The sequence below is a fragment of the Coregonus lavaretus genome (assembly GCF_964263955.1).
Source record: "Coregonus lavaretus genome assembly, chromosome: 16".
Lineage (NCBI taxonomy): Eukaryota > Metazoa > Chordata > Actinopteri > Salmoniformes > Salmonidae > Coregonus > Coregonus lavaretus.
This window is the reverse complement of record NC_140003.1, coordinates 23855863-23879826: the sequence shown is the minus strand read 5'-3', so window position 1 is coordinate 23879826 and position 23964 is coordinate 23855863. Positions and strand designations below refer to the sequence as shown.

At 42.5% G+C, this 23964-nt stretch overlaps 1 protein-coding gene across 1 annotated transcript in view; it reads right to left on the bottom strand.

Moving 5' to 3' along the window:
- Positions 1-17117: 17117 nt before the first annotated feature.
- The window catches only part of sema5ba (sema domain, seven thrombospondin repeats (type 1 and type 1-like), transmembrane domain (TM) and short cytoplasmic domain, (semaphorin) 5Ba), a 120735-nt gene continuing 113888 nt past the window's right edge, over positions 17118-23964 (bottom strand). The window contains exons 19-21 of the mRNA XM_084179907.1: positions 23155-23199; positions 19094-19299; positions 17118-17380 (exon numbers count right to left, since the gene is read on the bottom strand). Of these exons, the coding sequence (XP_084036033.1) occupies positions 17210-17380; positions 19094-19299; positions 23155-23199 (422 nt within the window). The 3' untranslated portion in view covers positions 17118-17209. The remainder of the gene's footprint in view (positions 17381-19093; positions 19300-23154; positions 23200-23964) is intronic.

Genomic DNA, 23964 nt, shown 5'->3' with positions numbered 1-23964 from the left:
TTGTCTTGCCTATTCACCCTCTGAATGGCAAACATACACAATCCATGTCTCAATTGTCTCAAGGCTTAAATATCCTTCTTTAACCTGACTCCTCCCCTTCATCTACACTGATTACCTCGACTAACCTGTTCCCCCGCACATTGACTCTGTACCAGTACCCCCTGTACATAGCCTCGCTACTGTTATTTTACTGCTGCTCTTTAATTATTTGTTTTACTTATCTGTTTTTTACTTAACACTTATATTTCTTAAAACTGCATTGTTGGTTAAGGGCTTGTAAGTAAGCATTTCACTGTAAGGTCTACACTTGGCGCATGTGCCAAATACAATTTGATTTGATTGAAGTGGATTTAACAGGTGAAATCAATAAGAGATCATAGCTTTCACCTGGATTCACCTGGTCAGTCTGTCATGGAAAGATCTTATTGTTTTGTACACTCAGTGTACAGTGTCAACGTTTATGATCACTATGTTTGATGTATGGATGACATGGCATTATACCCTGTGTTTCCCTGAACAGAATTAGCCTATGTTTGTTGTATTGTGAAGACAATTTGCCATGGACCATGCTGCTGAATGCACTCATGACTCCACTCAAAAGGTCAATTCAGAAGTAATGTGCTAAGGTGAAAGATCTTTTGTGGATTAAGTTGTCAATGACAAACAACATTCTGTTTTTCCTGTCCACCCAAAAAAGAGCCACATCAATATTTTCAACACTTTCATTGTAAAGGGTTGAGAAGAAAAAGCAAGCAGACAGCCAGACTAGGGTTCAGTCTCCTAACTGTAATGTGGGGAGACAAGGCCTAACGGAATCAGCATGTACTCAGAGTTAAGGCAATTATGATAACCAGGCAGGCGGAAACGCTACGGCCAAGAGAACACTGGACTCTTTGATCCAGCAGGCTTCCTATTTAAATCACACACACACCTACAGAGAGATGCCTGCCTTCCTTAGCTAATGCAAACAGGCTCGCAGAAAGTCGCCCCAGAAGCCCAGCTATACCTCCGTGGATTACTGGGGAGCAGTCTCTTGCACGCACGCACATACAGATGCACTCACACACACACACACACATACAGACCTCCTCCTCCTCCCCTCCCTTCCCCTCATCAAAAATGAACATGTTTTTTTTTGTTTCATGTGGCTACCGGACAACATGATTTCCTTTGATTGCTGTGTTCAGACAATGTGACTCAGCACCCTGAACAAAGTGTAGGAGTGGGTACAGCCAGGGACTAACCTTCCTTTCTACCTCTGGATGAAAACGTGGCAGCCGGGGTTTGGCTGAGTAGGGAAAGTCTGAGAGCTGCAGAGGTGCAGTCAGCAGGCGACTGGACAACTGGGAGTTCATGGTGGGTCAGCAGGGGTTTGGGTGACTGATTGGTTGGGAGCTGCATGTTTTCTGTCAGTAGGCAACTGAGCCGCCATGGTGGATCAGGTACTTAGTTTCCTTTGTCCCTCTGGATGATAATGTGGCAGTCAGAGTTTTGGGTAGGGAATGTCTTGGGGGGATGTAAAGGTGCAGTTAGTAGGCGACTGGGGGTCCATGATGGATCCGCAGGGAATTGGGTGACTGACTGGGGAAGTGGCAGTCAGAGGTGTAGTCAGTGTGAAACTGGGCATCCATGGTGGATCACCAGGGGTTTGGGTGACTGAATAGCTGGGGGATGCAGAGGTGCAGTGGGCTACAGCTTCGCCCCTCTGGATAAAAACATGTCAGGGTTTAGGTAGTGAATGGCTGGGGGAGAGTCAGAGGTACATTCAAAGGTGCAATCAGCAGGCAACTGGGCGTCCATGGTGGGTCACTAGCTTCATTAACCTATAGTCCCCTGTCCCTGTGGCATGGCGGTGTGGCACTGAGACCTCTGCTGTGACCGGCTGCTGTCACAACAGCTGCTCCAGTCCAGACCATCACCAGCCTGACGCTGACGTCAAGGACTCTGAGTCAGACGGGCGCCAAGTATCTGTCACACACAAGAGGGATGTTTCTCTACTGCTGCTCTTTTAGAGGAGGGGACAGAAAGGGAGGGAGAGAAAGCAGGAGAGAGAGAGAAAGAGAGAGAGTGATGAATATTGAGGTAGAGTGCTTGAAGATGGAGGTAGCATGGCGCCAGGTAATCCTCTCTCTCTCTCTCTCTCTCTCTCTCTCTCTCTCTCTCTCTCTCTCTCTCTCTCTCTCTCTCTCTCTCTCTCTCTCTCTCTCTCTCTCTCTCTCTCTCTCTCTCTCTCTCTCTCTCTCTCTCTCTCTCTCTCTCTCTCTCTCTCTCTCTCTCTCTATATATATATATATATATATATATATATATATATATATATATATATTTATTTACACAGTGGGGGGAAAAAAGTATTTAGTCAGCCACCAATTGTGCAAGTTCTCCCACTTAAAAAGATGAGAGAGGCCTGTAATTTTCATCATAGGTACACGTCAACTATGACAGACAAATTGAGATTTTTTTTCTCCAGAAAATCACATTGTAGGATTTTTTATGAAATTATTTGCAAATTATGGTGGAAAATAAGTATTTGGTCACCTACAAACAAGCAAGATTTCTGGCTCTCACAGACCTGTAACTTCTTCTTTAAGAGGCTCCTCTGTCCTCCACTCGTTACCTGTATTAATGGCACCTGTTTGAACTTGTTATCAGTATAAAAGACACCTGTCCACAACCTCAAACAGTCACACTCCAAACTCCACTATGGCCAAGACCAAAGAGCTGTCAAAGGACACCAGAAACAAAATTGTAGACCTGCACCAGGCTGGGAAGACTGAATCTGCAATAGGTAAGCAGCTTGGTTTGAAGAAATCAACTGTGGGAGCAATTATTAGGAAATGGAAGACATACAAGACCACTGATTATCTCCCTCGATCTGGGGCTCCACGCAAGATCTCACCCCGTGGGGTCAAAATGATCACAAGAACGGTGAACAAAAATCCCAGAACCACACGGGGGGACCTAGTGAATGACCTGCAGAGAGCTGGGACCAAAGTAACAAAGCCTACTATCAGTAACACACTACGCCGCCAGGGACTCAAATCCTGCAGTGCCAGACGTGTCCCCCTGCTTAAGCCAGTACATGTCCAGGCCCGTCTGAAGTTTGCTAGAGTGCATTTGGATGATCCAGAAGAGGATTGGGAGAATGTCACATGGTCAGATGAAACCAAAATATAACTTTTTGGTAAAAACTCAACTCGTCGTGTTTGGAGGACAAAGAACACCATACCTACTGTGAAGCATGGGGGTGGAAACATCATGCTTTGGGGCTGTTTTTCTGCAAAGGGACCAGGAGGACTGATCCGTGTAAAGGAAAGAATGAATGGGGCCATGTATCGTGAGATTTTGAGTGAAAACCTCCTTCCATCAGCAAGGGCATTGAAGATGAAACGTGGCTGGGTCTTTCAGCATGACAATGATCCCAAACACACCGCCCGGGCAACGAAGGAGTGGCTTCGTAAGAAACATTTCAAGGTCCTGGAGTGGCCTAGCCAGTCTCCAGATCTCAACCCCATAGAAAATCTTTGGAGGGAGTTGAAAGTCCGTGTTGCCCAGCGACAGCCCCAAAACATCACTGCTCTAGAGGAGATCTGCATGGAGGAATGGGCCAAAATACCAGCAAAAGTGTGTGAAAACCTTGTGAAGACTTACAGAAAACGTTTGACCTGTATCATTGCCAACAAAGGGTATATAACAAAGTATTGAGAAACTTTTGTTATTTACCAAATACTTATTTTCCACCATAATTTGCAAATAAATTCATTAAAAATCCTACAATGTGATTTTCTGGATTTTTTTTACCCATTTTGTCTGTCATAGTTGACGTGTACCTATGATGAAAATTACAGGCCTCTCTCATCTTTTTAAGTGGGAGAACTTGCACAATTGGTGGCTGACTAAATACTTTTTTCCCCCACTGTATATATATATATATATATATATATATATATATATATATATATATATATATATATCTTGTGCTGCCGATGAAAGGGCCTGGACCCTGTCTGTTTAGTTCCCTTCTGTGAGGTGACTGCAGCCAGTACACTCACACTTGGACACTGGGATTGAAACATATTGCCTCGCAGTTGGAGTGACTCACGTTGCCAATGAATGAGTGGGTGTGAGGGGAGACACAGGTGAGTACAGGGCTGACCAAGTACATAACCAGTTACAGTGAAAGACAGCCCTGGCAATGTCTTTTTGTCATTGTCTTGCCACCTACTGTACATTGGTAGAGAACTACCACATTGGAAAGTGATTGGATTTCCCTGCAACCTACAACAAATCAGCCAACTGTTCTAATCTTTGAACAGATCGATTCAGATCTTTGAGCAGATAGTCTGCCCAACACCTCCCCCAAATAAAAGTCCCATCCTCCTTCATATCTCATGGGAGACAGTATCTATGTGAGCTTCATACAGTACATCCCTCTAGCTTGCTCTTTGCCAAAACCTCCTTTAAGGGAAAGAGGTATGTTGATCTCAATGGGACTTCCTGGTTAAATAAAGATTAAATAAAGAAACCTTGCTTATTCTTTGTCACAACACCACATCTCCATGCCTAAACCCACCCAAAGGAAAATACAGTAAACCACAGAGTCCTCCATGTCCTTCTCCTCCTCCACTGTGTGTGTGAGATTATGCAGCTCTCTCCTACGCTCAGTATAGAGGGTATATAGGCTGTGACAGAGAGAGCTAGCACGACTAGATAGATCCTCTCAGCAGCTTATGGCACTCTTCACAGCATGGGAGGAGAGGATAATACAGGCTAAAGAAAGGCAACTGCCAGGAGAGATCTGCTAACAATGAACCTGTTTGTCACCTTTAAGTTAAACACAGTGCAGCTCTGTCTCTGTTCACATGGGGCCCCTAAGGTGAGAAAAGACCCCTTTAAGAACCAGAGAACCAGAGATATGTGTCTCTTTTCATCAATTCTATCCCTGAACCTCAATGGGACCTCAATAAGACTTCCTGGTAAATAAAGATTTAATGAAAAATAAGTCTCAACAGGCCCAGTGGAGGTAAAGACCCAGAGTTAATATGGAACCCAAAACTGCTTGTTGAGTTCAAGCCTAGGCATTCGCTAGAGGAGCTAATGCAAGTCTTCCGGTCTCAGGCAAGGTTATAGATCACAAGAGTCACCGAAATATCTCTGCTACTTTTGCACACATTTAAACCAAGTAAAACCCAATATACTGTAGGATATCTAAACTTTCAAAACTTTTGCGACAGTTTCATCACCATTGAACAGAAACAAACGCAAAGACAGAAATACATTTCAGCACATATACATGACCCATTTGAAAAGATTAGAGTGGTGAACACTATAGACTGAGGTCAGTTGCGTTCCAAATGGCACCCTATTCCCTATATAGTGCGCTACTTTTGACCAGAGCCCAGGGCCCATTGGGTGCACTACTGTATATATGGAATAGGGTGCCATTTGGGACACAACCATTCTAGAAGAGGCCCTGTGTGTAGCTGCTCCAGCCCTCTCAGTCCTCTCAGACATAATGCTCTCCAGCTGAGAGGAAATAGGTCCTTTCCTCCTCTGAGAGGAAAGCTATGTGTGTGTGTGTGTGTGTGTGTGTGTGTGTGTGTGTGTCTGCGTGTGCGTAATTGCATGCGTGTGTCTCTGAGAGAAGTGGAAATCTATCCATTCCATTACCCTCCTCCCTATAAGGACCACTATGAATCCCCAAACAACATCTGACCTTCTCAGCCCTCTACTGTAGCTTTAAAGAAATACTGCATGTTGACTAGGAACATTATGATTATATGGTGGAAAAGCTCTGAAATGTTAACACATGCAGTTGGAAGTTCTGTACCTCTGTACATACACAGTACGTATGGCCTTTGCAGCACTGTAGCTTTATTTGAAAACTGTCTGTATGATGACTAGCAGCAGCATTATGCATAATATGTGGTTTAGCGGCTCTTAAATGTCAGTAAGGAGTTCTGTCACTCTGTAATGTAGATATACAGGTCACACAGTGTTGCTGAAAAACAGATGTTTATGTACAGTACCAGTCAAAAGTTTGGACACACCTACTCATTCAAGGGTTTTTTACATTTACATTTTAGTCATTTAGCAGACACTCTTATCCAGAGCGACTTACAGTTAGTGAGTGCATACATTTTCTCCAAGAAGGAGAGTGATGGAGTGCTGCATCAGATGACCTGGCCTCCACAATCCCCCGACCTCAACCCAATTGAGATGGTTTAGGATGAGTCGGACCGCAGAGTGAAGGAAAAGCAGCCAACAAGTGCTCAGCATATGTGAGATCTCCTTCAAGATTGTTGGAAAAGCATTCCAGGTGAAGCTGGTTGAGAGAATGCCAAGAGTGTGCAAAGCTGTCATCAAGGCAAAGGGTGGCTATTTGAAGAATCTCAAATATAAAATATATTTTGATTTGTTTAACACTTTTTTGGTTACTACATGATTCCATATGTGTTATTTCATAGTTTTGATGTCTTCACTATTATTCTACAATGTAAAACATTTTTAAAATAAAGAAAAATCCTTGAATAAGTAGATGTGTCCAAACTTTTGACTGGTGGTGTAGGTAATTGTGAACAATAAGAGATAGAAAGCACTTTTGATTGTATAGTTTTATTAGGCACTTTAGACTATAAGCGCCTGACCTTTTTCATTGTTTTTCACTGAATTCAGGTTTTTATTTTTGGTTGATGTTGGCTTATTCAACATGAAGCAAGATTGTTGTACACATCTGTTTGTCTCTACCTGTGTTTAGAAAAATTACATTGAAGTAGAAAGTGTTTTGAGGACGGAAATAAGTACACACTACTTCAAACAACACCTCAGCTTTGTTGGAACAAATTGATGGTTCATAGAGAGTGCGTTGTGTGTGTGTGTGTGTGTGTGTGTGTGTGTGTGTGTGTGTGTGTGTGTGTGTGTGTGTGTGTGTGTGTGTGTGTGTGTGTGTGTGTGTTTGCGACCGTTCGTGTGTGAACTTTTCATGGACACAGCAGCAAAGTGCTTCAAATAAACAGGGAATTTGCTTAAAAGCCTAGTGCAGCATGCCAAGAATACGACCTGACACACTGATATCAGTTACTTTCTGCCTCCCGCTTTCTTGTTTCTGAAAGTTTAGTGCACTACCACCGAGAGCCTTTTTTGTTGCCTAAGCACGTACTTGCACCCCTTTCAGAACTCTCAACTTCAGATGGATACAAGGGGACAGAAAAAGGCTTGCAGCTCTCTAAATAAATGATTCAGGTTTAGCTACTTGTTCTTAGCTACCCAGGTTGGGTTCAGTTTCAACGCATTAACTTCCCACAGGGAGCAGGGGAACAGGAAGCCTATTTGTCAACGCAAGGTGTGTCTATAGTGGAGAATAGCAACTAGTCTCTGTAGAAGAGAACAAACAATCTGAATCTCAGAGGTCCTGAAAAAAACTGTTTAGCAGCAACGCTAAGATGTAAGTATTCTTATCAGATGTGACAGGAGGGAGGAAACTATCAAGTATGGATCTGGATTTGGGCTTTAATCATCTATACCACGCCCCTCAGGTCCTAGGTGGGTTGTTGTGTTTGCTAACGTGGAAAAAGACCTTACTGATTTTAGGACAAAAGCCTTGTTCCTATAAAAGGCCAATAAACGATGACACAAGGATATAATGTTGGGGTAGCTCCCTGTGGTGCATTGGACTGTTATGTTTTACACTAGTACTCTCTGTATAGCCTTGCACTGCTAGATATCGCACCGTTACCCGACCTAGAACAGCTGGGATTGAGGCTACTCTGTGGCCCCCTGGTGTAGAGGCCTTCACGGGTCCAAAAAGTTGGACGTGTTCCAAAATGGACCTGGGGCTTTCAGATACGGACCCGATATGCATAAATTAATGTAGAAAATATAGAGACCCGTTCCGAACGGACCCGAGGACAACTAGACCCATTCCGTATAGACCTTATCGGATCCAGACCCGGTCCGATCCGAGTGAGGGAAGCAGCAGGAAAGTCCATTTTTAAACTACTTTATTAACCGGAGCTTATAAAGCGCGAGGGAGAGGAGGTAGAGAGAGGTGACGCTCTAGCAGGGGCCTAGCGGACTAAACTCCACTCCATGGTGAAGGATGTTTTTGATGAACATCGATTCGCCCAAGGTCAATACTTCAAAAAAGATACATTATGAAATGCCCACCTTTGTCCCCTATAGTTGCATGCTTTTCTTTTCAGTAGCAGCCTACCTGTTGGCTCTTGATCGTTGTAGCCTATACTCCTCCTAATGGCATCATTTAAATTCTGTCTTCCATTGATTAGATATCGTCTTCCATTGACTAGATATCCACACGGAGGCTATAACTGTAGCCTATTGCTGCTTTGATGACGTATTATTGGACAACAACAACAACAAGCTACACACGCCCATCTTGTGAAAAGAAAGAGCAGCAGCATAAATTATACAATCTCTCTCTCTCTCTCTCTCTCTCTCTCTCTCTCTCTCTCTCTCTCTCTCTCTCTCTCTCTCTCTCTCTCTCTCTCTCTCTCTCTCTCTCTCTCTCTCTCTCTCTCTCTCTCATGTGTAGAAAAAGGCCGCTTTCACAAGTCCCATGTTATGGAATAGGTGCAAACTTTATATCAGCAGAAAGAGGAGATTGAGCTGCAGCCACTACAACTAGTGTAACAACCTTTTACTGCAGTGGGCTAAATCAGGGTCACACAGAGTGTTTCTTGGTAGTCTTAAACAAATCTACTTTGAAACAAAAGTATACACCTCACACACATGGTTATGGGCTTAAAACAAAGAAGACACCTGTACCATGTCAGATATAGAGTTGAAATGTATTCAATTTTGAGTATTGAGAAAAGAACACACACACACGACACCCACATCAAACCACACCCCAAAACCAACTCACGTTTGAATTCAGTAATGACCGCTAGCCTTTCATAATGAACCAAATCTAAAACGAGGCCAAATCAGGAAGTGCAGTCACCCTTTATTTCAGATGGAATCAAGGCAAAATAGAGCTTGTTCTGCAATTTCTTTCCCCGGGGGAACCCCCCCAGCCCAGAACTCCCTGGCTGGCTACTTTTTCTATTTGGCTGGCTACTCCATGTACTTACCAAAAACACTGTACACATTCAGGTTGTACAACTAATGTACAGTACTACGCATTTGGCACAACGGTTCTGATACAACAGAGAGTTTTTCTATGCAAAAATAATTACATTTAGAAACACCGAACAATGGTTGTGTAAAAAATGTTGTGCAGACAAACTCTCTGTCATATCACAAAAATATCAGTTGTTACACAATAATTGTGTCAAATGTGTTGTATATCAGTCGACAACCTGAGTGTGTACGGGCCTCCATGATTCAGTAAGACCCTATTTCCTTTATTTAGGAATGGTGGAGTCCCTATTAATAGAAGCCAAGAGATACGGTACCTTTTTATACCATCTTTAGATGTGTGCATGTCCCCATCAACATTTCCGTGCCATCAGCAATTTCTTTTTAAGTTTTACGGCCAAGTCATCAATATCCCCACTCCTCAGAGTGCGCTTTAGCATTTACAACCCCTGGCAGGTGGTTAAGTAGATTAAATAAAAAACAAATGGATGGCTCCATCAATACCTTACAGCCTCGCAACGAACAACAACTATAAACTGGAGGTGCTCAAAATGAGTCCCTAATAAAATAAATATAAAAGTAAAACATTCTAGAATTGATTTTAGCGTGTGATTTGAGACTGGTACTATATTTATTTAATTTTTAAAGATGTGAGCATGGTGTTTTGACATCGTTTGGTTTCCTCTCTCTTTCATTAGAGAGGACTGGGGAGGGATGGTGTACAGGAGAAGACCCTACATCACTGCCCTTTCTCTGCCTCCCACTCATCACTCACCGTCAGGCTATGTTAACCTGGAACAACATTAACCCATCCTCCTGTGTTGGTCTGGCTAATGGAGGTTGGAGAAAACAAACAAGGCCATGGAGTTGTTAGATCCACTCTGACCTCTGATCCTCTATTGGTCGTTAGGGTTAGGGTTGGGGTTAGGGTTGTGGTTTAGGCTAGGGTTAGGGTTAGGGTTGTGGTTTAGGCTAGGGTTAGAGTTGGGGTTAGGGTTGTGGTTTAGGCTAGGGTTAGAGTTGAAGCAGGATCTGGACAGGGATGGGCAAAAATTACAAAATACGATTACAAAATACCATAAAGATCAATGTATCAAGATAAACTACAAAATACTTGTATTTTGAAATACAGAAATACATTTGTAAGTAGCCGACATGAACAGCAACAACATTCTCAGTAACGGTTATAGAAACGTTTTACTTGCTATGATTGTGATATGTGTTGTTTATCTACCTTAGTTGAATGAACTGACTGTAAATGACCAAAATGTAAATATATATGTGAAAATGAACATACCAAAATGAACTGCAAAGCACACAATTTATCATTGACCTTGTTTTAGGGTCATGTTTTGAATTTTAGGACCCCTGTAGGTAATAAAATAATATAAAAAAATGAATTTGGCCTTTAATACTATAGCCCATAGAAACACATTGAATAACACATTAATAAATGGCAAAAACAGACAGTAAACATTTGTATCATAAGGAATAAGGTTTTGAAGTGTCTGTCCTATATCTAGGAGATATAAGAAAGCATCAAATTAGTTTGTGGACCAAACCGTTCAGACGCTACAGACGTTTTCGTGAGAAGACTGATTTTCGGGATGTCTCATGGTCTGACAAACACTGGTGTAGCTCAGCCACCTTCCACTGCAGATACAGAAGGCCGCCATTGGCTGATGCGGTGGATTGAGACGCAGCCCATGCAAAAAAACAGATATCTCTAGCTTAAACTGATGGATTTTGATGTTTTTTTTTTATTATGTTACTTAGATTGATGCATGGGTGCATCAATAGACTCGTAGCCCTTTCATGCAGTCAATGACCAAAAGTGCCCTTTTTGGCCTCATGGGTTGAATGTTATTCATATTTTTCATAATTTCATCATTAATAAAGATTATTTATAAAAAAAACTGATGAAAATCCGATGTTTCTATGTCAAACAGTTTTGTTATATTTCAGTCTTCTGTGATGTATATAAAGTGTAATATTGGGATGCAAACTCAAAATTGAATAAATATCAACTCTATATCTGACATGGTACAGGTGTCTTATTTTTCTTAAGCCCATAACCATGTGTGAGGTGTATATTTTTGTTTCAAATTAGATTTGTATAAGATTACCAAGAATCACTCTGTGTGACCCTGATTTAGCCCACTGCAGTAAAATGTTAAGGATTAACCTTGTTCTCCTAACCTGCTACGTTAATTCTCCTAACCTGCTCCGTAAATTCTCCTGAACCTGCTACGAAAAGTCAATTTTGACAAAAGGTGTATCCCTTCTAGACAAAACCTTGTTTTGGGGCAGAGCTCATTGGAATAATACTCAGCATGCTTTGCAATTGTCAATTTTTACATACACATTTATATTTAGTTCATTTAGCAGATGCTCTTATCACACCATAGTGCCAACAGACTTATGATATCAATGTAGGGTGAAAGGGGGCCACAAAAATGTGAACCGCTATAAAAAATGAAAAATACAAATTACAGCTCTAACCATAGTTCCAGGGTTGTCCACTGGTCAACTGCTCCACAGCTTTACCTGATTCGACAAAGGTTGCTGTTGAACAAAAGATTAGCAGAGTAAACACTGAAACTTGCCTCTGATTCAAATGTGCATACTTTTTATAAAGACAGATCACTGAAATGGTCAGTTTGAAAGTGTCAAACCCAAATGTCTACAAATCTGTAGTGGGACCTTATAATTGTTGTTCAAGACACTGAAGACTCAGTAGAATCTAAACTTAATTAGATTTCAAATGCCACGGAGTCCCTTTCAGTCCCTTTGAGTTCATCTCAGGCGAAGTTCCATCGTACACTTCAGAGAATAATTAATTGTAAGCTGATGCGTCAAATCAAACAATTTCCCATTATTTCTCAGAGGACGGAGATCTGAGTTTTTGTGAGTGTGTTTGTGCGTGTGTGTGTGTGACTGACCACTGAACATGACGACACAATCCAGAACCCCCAGACGTTGAGATGAGAGCCATCGTCTGGCACAGAGATCTGTGGTTCTGTGTGATCTTCTCTGTCATGTAAACACACAAACACTTCTGTCTCTGCATCCCACTCTTGATCCTTCCTCCGGGGAAGAAATACTTCAAAACCATCAACAACGGCCCTCCACTTGGTAAACATCAACAGAGAGAACTAGAACATCTGAGATCCACTAGGCCCACTGGTGATATTGTAATGTACATCAGACGGACGCACTGATGCTAAGCTAATGGTAAAGCACTGGAGCCAATAACCAGGACAGTCCTTAAGATCCATGTTTCTCAAAAGCCACTGGTCATGGTGTAATGTACATCAGAGGGCCGTGGCGCACTTATGCTGACACTAATTTTAAAGCACTGGAGCCTGTGTTAGCAGCGGTGCATCTGAGGTAAAAAGGAGAACTGGGACACTTGGTACTAACTTGCAGCTCTGCAGCCCAGAGGACACTGAGAGGTACAGGAGGAAGATGGACTCCCATGGTGGAGAGAGAGGGTCACCTCCTTTGCAGCAGTGGTGTCTTGTCCTGTCTAGTCCTCCTCATTTCCACTCTGACTCTCATTACATCATCTGATGGATAGTTACCTCACACACCAGCCATCCCTATAGGACAATACTCAGCATTATTAGCCTATAGGATGAGACTACTATAGATGGATAGTGACCCCTGACTGTGAGCCAGCTTTCCCATCACACCATGATCACAATCCATCATGTCCATGCCAGTGGGTCAGCTCAGCAGATGAGGTGATTAATGCAATTGCTGTGTTCATCAATAAAGACACTCTCAGCTGCCCTAAGCTTCTCTGGGTAATGGAGAGGCACAGCCAGGGCAGCGCTCTAGCCAAATGAGGAGGAAGCACTGTACCTGAGTGGGGTGGGGGTTTCTGAGTTGTCCGATTAATTTCAGCCCTGCCATACACAGTACTGTAGGCTACATACAGTATATGGATACTTTCAGGGTGAGGGAAGTGTATATTTACTGTAGGTATAAAATGATAGGGAAGATGTGTTGTCAATTTCAGGTGATACCTGTACATACAGTATAGCGTCATCTGCGGAGGCATTGGACTGATGTGATGGAATGATGGAGTTCTTACACACACACACACACACACACACACACACACACACACACACACACACACACACACACACACGTCGTGTTGGCATCAAGGTTTATTATCCTTTATAATGTACAATATACAAAAATATAGAGTACCAAAAATTCACAGTGTCTAAAAGGCAGTGATTAAAGTCTACATCACATATCTAATAGTACCACCAGGTCAGTTGCATAGAAGGGCACCGAGCCAATCAGGGGACAGAGCTTCACAATGTGACATCCAGCTTGCCCAATCAAAAATTACTACAGGGCCAGGGTAAGCCAATCAGAGGGAGTCACCATTTAGGGGGAGCCAATCACAAACCAAGAAATGTGGGTCAGGCACGTGGGGAAAAGGAAAACCACTGGAGGGGTTGCTGTAAATCCTCTCAACAGCTTAATTACTTTGATCTAATTTGATCTAGCCAATGGACTATCGTAATACTTACTATACACTACTCAACATTTTCTGCGTCTTGTTCTTATTTGAAATTTTTAGGCAGGCCTTTAAATTTTTTTTAAACTGTTGTGGTGACATTGATTTTGTATTAAACTGGCATGAGTGCTTCTAAAAGAACAGGCTGTCTTTGTTACTCCAAAGCCTTGTTTATACCTGGTGAAATTTTTTGTGAAAAGAAAATATCAGAATTGGGCTGTCTGTCTAAACGCAGCCTTATTCGTCCACTGTGTCCGCACTGTGACCAGATTTCCTGGTCCCTCACTGTATGAAAATTATTTGATGGATTTCTTTCAAAATAATATTCATTAATTTATTTTAAGACACATATTGATGTCATAAGTTAATGGTGCCACCTGTCAATAATTTTAGAAGGCGGGATAATTATGATTGAAATGGTTTCACTGTCCAGACACAATGAGTCCCTGACTACCTCCGGAGGTGGTCAGTAAGATCTGATCACAATCAGATCATAATGTGTCTTTTGATCGTCTATACCTGTCTGCAAATGTGGGCACAATCAGGATGTGGACACAATCAGCACAAAGCATGCATGTTAGCACCAGGTATAAACAGGGATTAAGATACTACATAGGATGTAGCTAAACTGTACATCTGTAGAAAGTTACAAAACAGCTGGAGAAGTTGTCCAGGCCTTAGTCAACCAGTCACATTGGCAAGCTCTATCCCCTTACAAACCCCATGGTTCGTGAGTACATAGCTGCTGCACTTTTTTTACAACTAAGGCTTTTTTATTTTTTAAACAGTGTTAGCTATACAACAATATACATTGACATTATACTAACCTTTAGATGTCATTAATGCTCTGCAGATCGAAGGCTGTCTCTTATGTACAGATAGAGCTCTCGTGCATATAGCGGAACTATAGAATTAGAATGATAGAATAGAATCATTCTATTTCTATGAGCGGAACTGAAAGCATTGCTGCTAAATTAGCATTCATTTTAACAGCAGGCATAATAATAAAATATAGCTCAGTTCTGTTTCTGAAATGCCCTTTATGATCCAAGCTTCACTAGAAATAGTGTTTCCTTATGAGGACTGCGCAGCTCTCGTTAACTTACAATGATTAACATCTTATACATGGAACATATAGAAACCCAGTGGAACATTAGGAGTGACATCATCATAATGTGTGAAAAAAATGCACATACCCCTTTACAGATCCCATTATATACATTCATATGTAAGAAATAATTACATTTACATTGTACAAAATACATACAGAGTTGTCTGTTCCTCTCCTCCTTCACGCTCACAGGCATACACATACGAAGCAAGCAAACATACACACTCACACGCACATGCACACACCCACGCACACCCACACACACACGCACAAGCACACAAAAAAACATTAATCTCATACCAAAGCATTTCTAAGCATGATTTAGCATTGTAAAGAGAGGGACACATTGATATTCGCTACAGTCAGACTGTGAATATTTGCTTCTACATTATTTTATTTTATTTGTAAAATCTTAGTGTTTTTTACAACCAAATCTCTATTTTTTATGTACTGAAATGGTGTGTTATACAAGGGTCCAGACCCTTTCACTTTTTTATTTATTAAAACCTCTCAGTATAGTGATGCAGGTCTTTAGATGTTGTACACATGAAATTGTGTGATTCTGAACTTTATCCGCAACGTTATATTCCATTTTGTTGCGACTCGAACGATACAGCTTTGTCCATTTTAGCAGCAGGCTACTAGGAGAATGGAACAGCTAGATAGGGGAAACAGCTGGAGTCACACAAAATGGAATATAATGTTTCATGTGTACAACATCTAAAGACCTGCATCACTATACTGAAGGTTTTCAGTTTCTAAAAGGACGTATTTGAATGTTTCTGGAGCATTTGTTCATGTTTTTTCAGAGCTCCCGTACTGCACAACGAGGATGAGGTAGTGACTCGCTGGTTGGGGTATGTTTCTCAAAAACAAGTGAAATTGCAACAACAAAAAATGTCTGGACCCTTATATAACATACCATCAAAAATAGAGATGTGGTTGTAATAAAGCAAAATGATCCTTTAATATGTCAGACACGTATTGGCTACTAAGCTGCTGTGATTTCTTTTTATGTTGTGGTGTGAAACTGATGAGAAACTCAAAAGTGAATCAGCTATCCCTTATTTGTGAAATAAAACATTTCCTCCTATCCTACTGCTCTCTCGAGCATCAAACAAATAACCTCCCTCATAATAATAGCTTATTATCCCACCTTGTAAGATATCATATAAAATCAGTTGCAGTCCAGTTCTGCACACTGGCCATATTTAATATGACCACTGAGCGGTAGGTAGGTAGGTATAGTACTCAGTAGAATGCATCCATTCCATTCTAGAACCAAGGGAATTCCTTCCAGAAGTCTTTATATCATCATAAAAAGAAGTAATAGAAAGTCAAATCTGACCCCACATGATCCCTTCTATTGTATACCCAAAGCATCCCAAAGCTGTATCCCATCAACTGATTCCAACTCAGTCAGACACCTCATCGCTCTAGCCCATGTTCAGATCATTCCCTGGGAAACAATGCCTTTGTGAAAAACCGATACAGTACATAACACAGCCAGCCTGAGGTGTGGGCCTTGTTTGGACATTAGCAGATAGAGAGATTCTCTCCAGCAGTGAGTATGTCTGTATCTATGTGGTCTAGTGTAGGCAGTTTTCCCATAACAGATCACCCGCTGCTATTCCTGGATGTGCCTCTGTTCCTCTGTTCCCCTGGTCCCCTAGGACCACTCCGCCACAGCGGAGCTGAAGTCCCAGGTTCTTGTCCTCCTCGTGTCATGTGATGAGGCGAGGTGAGCTGAGTGCATCCATCCACCTCCAAACAAAATAGAACTGATATTGATCTCTTCATCTCTTGATTTAATTGAGTTCTTTTTTTTGTTCCCTCCTGATTCACATCCACCATACTAAAGGACAGACACAATGATATGCGCTGGTAGGGTTGTTCTGGGTAACTGCTTTTGTTGTTGGGAGAATTCGGTGTTTATCATGGGGATGGATGCTGCAGACCGAGGGGATGTTGGTGTCATTGAGACTCATTCATAGAGGTGACCAGACAGACCAGGGAGGAGAGGTGGCGGCCATTTAGAGTTTTCTCCTAAGGCCAACTCTAGCCTCTCGGGACAGCAACACCTACACCTACAGTAAGGCGCTCAGGTTGTCATGTTCCACAGGGATAATTAGTTCTCCAACTCCATACTGTAGCTTATAGTGTCTTATAGAGTTCATCATTTATCTCGCCACCGAAGCACTACGTTGACACTGTGATGTCCAGTACTCCCCCCCCCCCCCACCCCACCCCAAACTATGATCAAATTCCTGGCTGTACTTAGTGAGTCTACCCTTACACCCCCCCCCCCCCCCCCATGGGATAAAGGAGAGGGGAGCAAAAATGAGTTCCAGGTCAGAGGTTGTTTTCAGTCACCATGCCATCTGTCACCATGGTGATAGGGGTGGAGTTCAGTTCAGTCTGGGTGGGTGGGGCCTGGGCCATGGGGGAGGGGGGGTGTCTCAGCTGTTGTTATAGGTCCTGCAGGGGGAAGGGGAGGAGTCAGGCCTGTTGTAGTCATATTTGCCCAGCGCTGTGGGGTAGTAGGTGGTGGTGTACATGTTAGTCTGCTGCAGGGGCGTTGGGTAGAAGTTAGACCTCTCATCTGGGAGCAGGTTATTCTTGTTCAGGGTCTGGAGGAGGAGAGAAGAGTGTCATAACAGGTGACAGTGGCTACAAAATTAGACAAAAAACACTGATGGGTTGAAAAGGTACGTACTGTTCAGTAAAGTGTTTTTCTGGGTGAGGTGGGAAGAGTAGAGAAAACAGTCATAACAGTGTTATAACAGTGACATAAGAGTTTTATACCAGTGTTGTAACAGATGGGTTAGTTTACCAATGACTCAGACAGGAGCAATATCAATATATTAGACTCTTACAGGTTGAAAAGTGGGCAACAGTGCTGGGTACTGTAGGGTAGATTTCTAAGCAAGGTACAACACTTCAACAAATTTGATTTAGCAGTCAAACATCAAGCATAATCAATGAACAAATATGAGAGACATGAATAAATTACAGTAGGCACCTAAAAAACCTTTAGTCTGCATCCCAAATGGCACCTTATTCCCTTTATAGTGCACTACTTTTGATCAGAGCCCATAGGGAATGTACTGCAATATATAGGAAATTAGGTCCCATTTGGGACACACCCTTAATTTAATGCACTTGCACTTTAGAGGCAGGTCGTGGCGGCTAGAAGCCACAACACGCCGACGGAAGGAACACTTTACGGAGGCTGCTGAGTAATGTCATTTAGCTCTAGGCCAAACACTGCTCTGTAAATGAGTTACAGAATCAGTGAAATGCACAACAACGTCGGCCATCATGGATGAGGGTGGTGAGGGCCTGTGAAGAAACAACCGCATAATGTGATGGCTAGAGCAACAATAACAGCAGTAGTTCTCAGGTTGAGCCAGTGGCTCTAGCTAGATAGCCTGGTTTAACCAGACTGAATGCTGCGCTCAATGGTGAAACGTAGAGAAATCAGTTAGGATGCCAGGCTAATAGCTAGCTAGCTACCTGTCGTATGAAATATGCCTGGTCTGATCATTAACCTAATGAGACCCTGCTCTCACCATATGACTCTCATAATTAGGGCCCAGCATAAGGACCCAGCCTCAGCAACACGTTAGGATCCAGCCTCAATCAGCCACAAACACATCACTCAGCCAGCTGGTGGCTGACATCTTTAGAAAATAATCAGGTTTCCTTCTGAGAAGCAGCAACCGTCACCTGAGATAAAGAGCATCCTAGCATAATACTTGACTAATTATGGGGCAATAGAATATGCAACTGCAGTATGTATAGAAGGTGGATCATGATACAACGTTGGTCCTAGGGCTAACCCTGCCACATGCAGGGAGGGCAATGCCATGGTGGGACAGATCGATGAGATCGGACCATGGCTCACAGGAACACACAGATGTTAGGGCCAAGACGTAGGGAAGGTGGGGCAGGAGGGTGGCGCTTGATTTTACATGTATCAATATTGTTCAGCCAGCAACGATGTTTCGGCTGCTACCTTCCTCAAAAGATGCTGGTTCCAGCATTATAAACAGCAGTGGGAGTCCATGGCTACAACAGGCTAACGAGGGCCATTAATAAGGACTGAGACTGTGAAGAGAAAGTAGAGTAAGGAAACCAGATGAAGACAAATAAGACATACATGTTCTGAGCTCTCACCATAACTCATCCCCTGTACAGTAGTTCATGTAATGAAATAAACCTATGCATATGGAATCTCTACGTAGAAAATTGTGTTTCTTGGTGTGTGTATGCAAGCGCGTGTCTGCATGCGTGCATTTGTGTCTACGTGTGTGACAATCCTTGAATACCTGTGACAATACCTTGAACTCCATGGGCGTGTACTTCTCGTTCTTTGGTGTGGTGTTGCCCTTGTAGTTGAGGTGGTTGGGCGTGGTGGGGTGTATGACGGCGGACTCCTGCGAGGGCTTGTGGAAGCGCTGACTGTACATGTAGACCAGAAAGGACAGAAGGCCCGCCCCCAGGAAACAGGACACGCCTGTGGCTATCAGGTGCAGCGAGGTGAACGCTGGGAAGACACAACAAAGCAGACAGATGGGAGGAGGTCAGTCAGGATGTTTGGTTCACTTATCTGTGTCTGTAATCTGCCGTTTTCTCTCTTTCTGTCCTCCATCAGGTATTGTTTTGCAGTAAAATGGTGGTTCATTCAGGGGCAACAAGCTCTACCTCAGTAGTCTGGTTGATAATCTGTTTTTGGTGTCTTGCCAACTCCTATGGTCATTCAATAGCCACAGGAGTTGGCAAGACAGCACAAACAGATCGGGGACCAGGCTAGCAAAATGTTTGTTTATTCAAGAGCACCAAGCTCCTTCTTCTCAGTTCCCTTGGCGTCTTCCTGGAAACTGTCCAATGGTGTGGTGGCACAGCCTTTTCAAACCATTACCGTTCCCAGCAGGCTACCTACACCTCATTCTATAGGCCGTCCCCCCTAATATATATATTCCCCATCTGATGATTGGTTCAAAGGCTTGTGCCATCCTGATTTTCTCCAGCACAGTGCCTTCAGAAAGTATTCACACCCCTTGACTTTTTACACATTTTATTGTGCTACAGCCTGAATTTAAAATTGATTAAATTCCGATGTGTTGTCACTGGCCTAAACACGGTACCCCATAATGTTTTTTTTTATTAAACAAATTAATTAAAAATGAAAGGCTGAAATATCTTGAGTCAATAAGTATTCAACCCCTTTGTTATGGCAAGCCTAAATAAAAACATTTGCTTAAACAAGTCACATAATAAGTTGCATTGACTCACTCGGTGTGCAATAATAGTGTTTTACATGATTTTTGAATGACTACCCAACACATACAATCATCTGTAAGGTCCCTCAGTCAAGCAGTGAATTTCAAACACAGATTCAACCACAAAGACCAGGGAGGTTTTCCAATGCCTCACAAAGAAGGGCACCTATTGGTATATGGGTGAAAAATGTAATATCCCTTTGAGCATGGTGAAGTTATTAATTACACTTTGGATGGTGTATCAATACACCCAGTCACTACAAAGATACAGGCGTCCTTCCTAACTCAGTTGCTAGAGATTAAGGAAACCGCTCAGGGATTTCACCATGAGGCAAATGGTGACTTTAAAACAGTTACTGAGTTTGATGGCTGTGATAGGAGAAAACTGAAGATGGATCAACAACATTGTAGGTACTCCTCAATACTAACGTAATTGACAGAGTGAAAAGAAGGAAGCCTGTACAGAATAAAAATATTACAAAACATGCATCCTGTTTGCATAGTGGCGGGAAATAGGAGTGCTGAGGATGCTTTTTCACAAAAGTAGTGCACTGGGCCTTTACTAGTCCTGTATTAACAGACCGATATAGCCCTCTGTAGCATGGGCAAGTATTTTTTTCTTCACAAATGTAGTGCACTGGGCCTTTATGAGTCCTGTATTAGCGGACCAATAGCCGTCTCTTATTTCGCAGCTCCCCCACCCCCAAACATCTTCCCGCGGCTATGCCTGTTTTCAACAAGGCACTGAAGTAATACTGAAAAAATGTGGCAAAGAAAGTTAAACTTTGGTCCTGAATACAAAGTGTTATGTTTAGGGCAAATCCAATACAAGACATTACTGAGTACCACTCTCCATATTTTCAAGCATAGTGGTGGCTGCATCATGTTATGGATATGCTTGTAATCGTTAAACTCCCCCACCCCCAAACGGAATGGAGCTATAAGCACAGTCAAAATCCTATAGAAAAAGCTAGTTCAGTCTGCTTTCCACCAGACACTGGGAGATGTATTCACCTTCAGCAGGACAATAACCTAAAACACAAGGCCAAATCTACACTGGAGTTGCTTACCAAGAAGACAGTGAATGTTCCTGAGTGGCCAAGTTACAGTTTTGACTTAAATCTACTTGAAAATCTATGGCATGACCTGAAATTGGTTGTCTAGCAGTGACCAACAACCAATTTGACAGAACTTAAAGAATTTTGAAAAGAATAATGGGCAAATGTTGCACAATCCAGGTGTGGAAAGCTCTTACAGACTTTACTAAGGTTGAATAGCGGGAACCAGGTTACCGAGATTGACCACCAAAAACCACTCCCTTATTTATATGAACAGCATGGTGTGAAATGGAACTGTTAACTGATATGCGATGTCTAAATTTGGCTTCTCTACGGCCTCTGCATGATGAATCAATGCTCAGGGTGGGGACAGACAGCCCATCTCAGTATGGAGCGCAGTTCACAATGCATGTAGACCTATCATCTCATCATGGTAACTTTTTTTCTTGTGACAGGTAGGCCTACATTTGCTGCAGCATAGCCTATGCTACAGTAATATAAAGCCCGAATGAGCGTCTAATTTACCCATCTCCATCTGGCTTTCGGGGGTCACCCTGTTCTTTAATTGTAAAGATTATTTTTTAAATTGCAGCTGCAGAGTTTTAAAACTCTTTGGACGACATGGTTCCAGTAATGCCTGGCGAAAACCAAACTCTGCATTCCACAGTAAGAACATCATACCAAAGGTCAAGCATGGTGGTGGTGGTGTGATGGTTTGGGGATGCTTTGCTGCCTCAGGACCTGGACGACTTGCCTTAATAGAAGGAACCATGAATTCTGCTCTGTATCAGAGAATTCTACAGGAGAATGTCAGACCATCCGTCTGTGAGCTGAAGCTGTCAGACCATCCGTCTGTGAGCTGAAGCTGTCAGACCATCCGTCTGTGAGCTGAAGCTGAAGCGCAGCTGGGTCATGCAGCAAGACAATGATCCAAAACACACAATCAAGTCTACATGAAAATTGCTAAAAAGCAACAAATTGGAAGTTTTGGAATGGCCTAGTCAAAGTCCAGACCTAATCCCAATTGAGATGTTGTGGCAGGACTTGAAACGAGCAGTTCATGCTTGAAAACCCACATGTCACTGAGTTAAAGCAGTTCTGCATGGAAGAGTGGGCCAAAATTCCTCCACAGCGACGTGAGAGACTGATCAACAACTACAGGAAGCATTTGGTTGGAGTCATTGCAGCTAAAGGTGGCACAACCAGTTATTGAGTGTAAGGGGGCAATTACTTCTTCACACAGGGGAATAGGGTGTGCCTATACTTGTAACTTTGTAGGCCGCATGTGCTACACCAGAATCGTATGTTCTCTTCTGCTTTATCATGGTTTGAACGATGTGCGTAATTCCAGTCCATATAATACAGTATAATACAGTACAGTAATACAATTCACACTCAAAAAGATTAGCCTACTGGAGCTCGTTTCATTTATTTAACGAAGAGAGTATATAGGTAGCTACATCTATGGGCTTTTATGTTTTTCTGTCGTGCATAACGTGCAGTAGCCTATATCATATGTATTGGCTCATAACATTTATTTAATACTGTATATGGCTCATTAGGCATCAGGTTATACCAGACATATTTATATGCTTTATAATGCTTTTGAATGACACTTCTGGTTTTGGCAGGAAATACCAGGTTACCCGGGTGAAAAGTGATTTATTCTCGGGTTGGAACATTTGTAAAATACCGGCAATATATTAAACCCTAAGACTTACCCAGAAAGACTCACAGCTGTAATCGCTGCCAAAGCAGCTTCTACAAAATATTGACTCAGGGGTGTGAATACTTATGTAAATGAGTTATCAATTTGCTAACATTTCTAAAAACATGTTTTCACTTTGTCATTATGGGGTATTGTGTGTAGAGAAAAAAATCAATGTAATCCATTTTGAATTCAGGCTGTAGCACAACAAAATGTGGGGTAAGTCAAGGAGTACAACTAACTCTCGCTCTATCCCTACATCATCCCCCCCAGGTAGATTGTGTGTGTGTCCACGCACACAAACACACACGCACGATCACACATGCACACACGTAGATTGTTAATCCATTTACCTCCGCATTGCTGGTCCTTATCAAAGCCAGACGCAGGGAGAATCACTGCAACACAACACACAGACAGACAGACATGCAGAGATAGACACACAGTCAGCTACCAGCACATGCAGATTCTTACCACCCACAGACATAGCTGGAATCACCCCAAGACACCAAAGTAGACTTTGATTTTAACTGGTAGATGATATACTGTATACAGTACATACAGCACAAACAAACAAGCAAACATCATGAAACACAAATCAATGAATCATTTATCCAGTGGAATGTTGTAAATGTCGTGAATGTTGAATGTTGTGTAGCCTGAGCTTCTATGAAGTTTAACAGACATTCAAAGTAAAGCCAATCATTTATAGTTAAACGACGTCTGCCTTCCACTAATTCATCAGGATGGTAGTTTGAGGGAGAGCAATGGAGGGAAGGGTATGTTTTTAATTGAGACGCAACAATCCTATGATTATATTTGGGGCAAATTCCCCCCAGGCAGTGTCACACGTCATCCCAGTGACCTTACGATTTCCATCGCCTCGTCCAGAATTGCAATAAATTAGATGTGATTTGGCCTGCATCCCAAATGGCACCCCATTCCCTATATAGTGTACTACTTCTGATCAGGACACAGGGCTCTGGTCAAAAGTAGTGCACTATATAGGGAATAGGGGGCCATTCGTGATGCAGCCTTGGTGTTGTGACACATTAATATTAATTGCGAGAAGCCTTAATTTAATTCACTTGGTATTCTGGGCTAGTGAGTATGTCTTGTTTTGTCTCTGGCAGCCAGGCCCTGAAAGATCACTACGACTACGG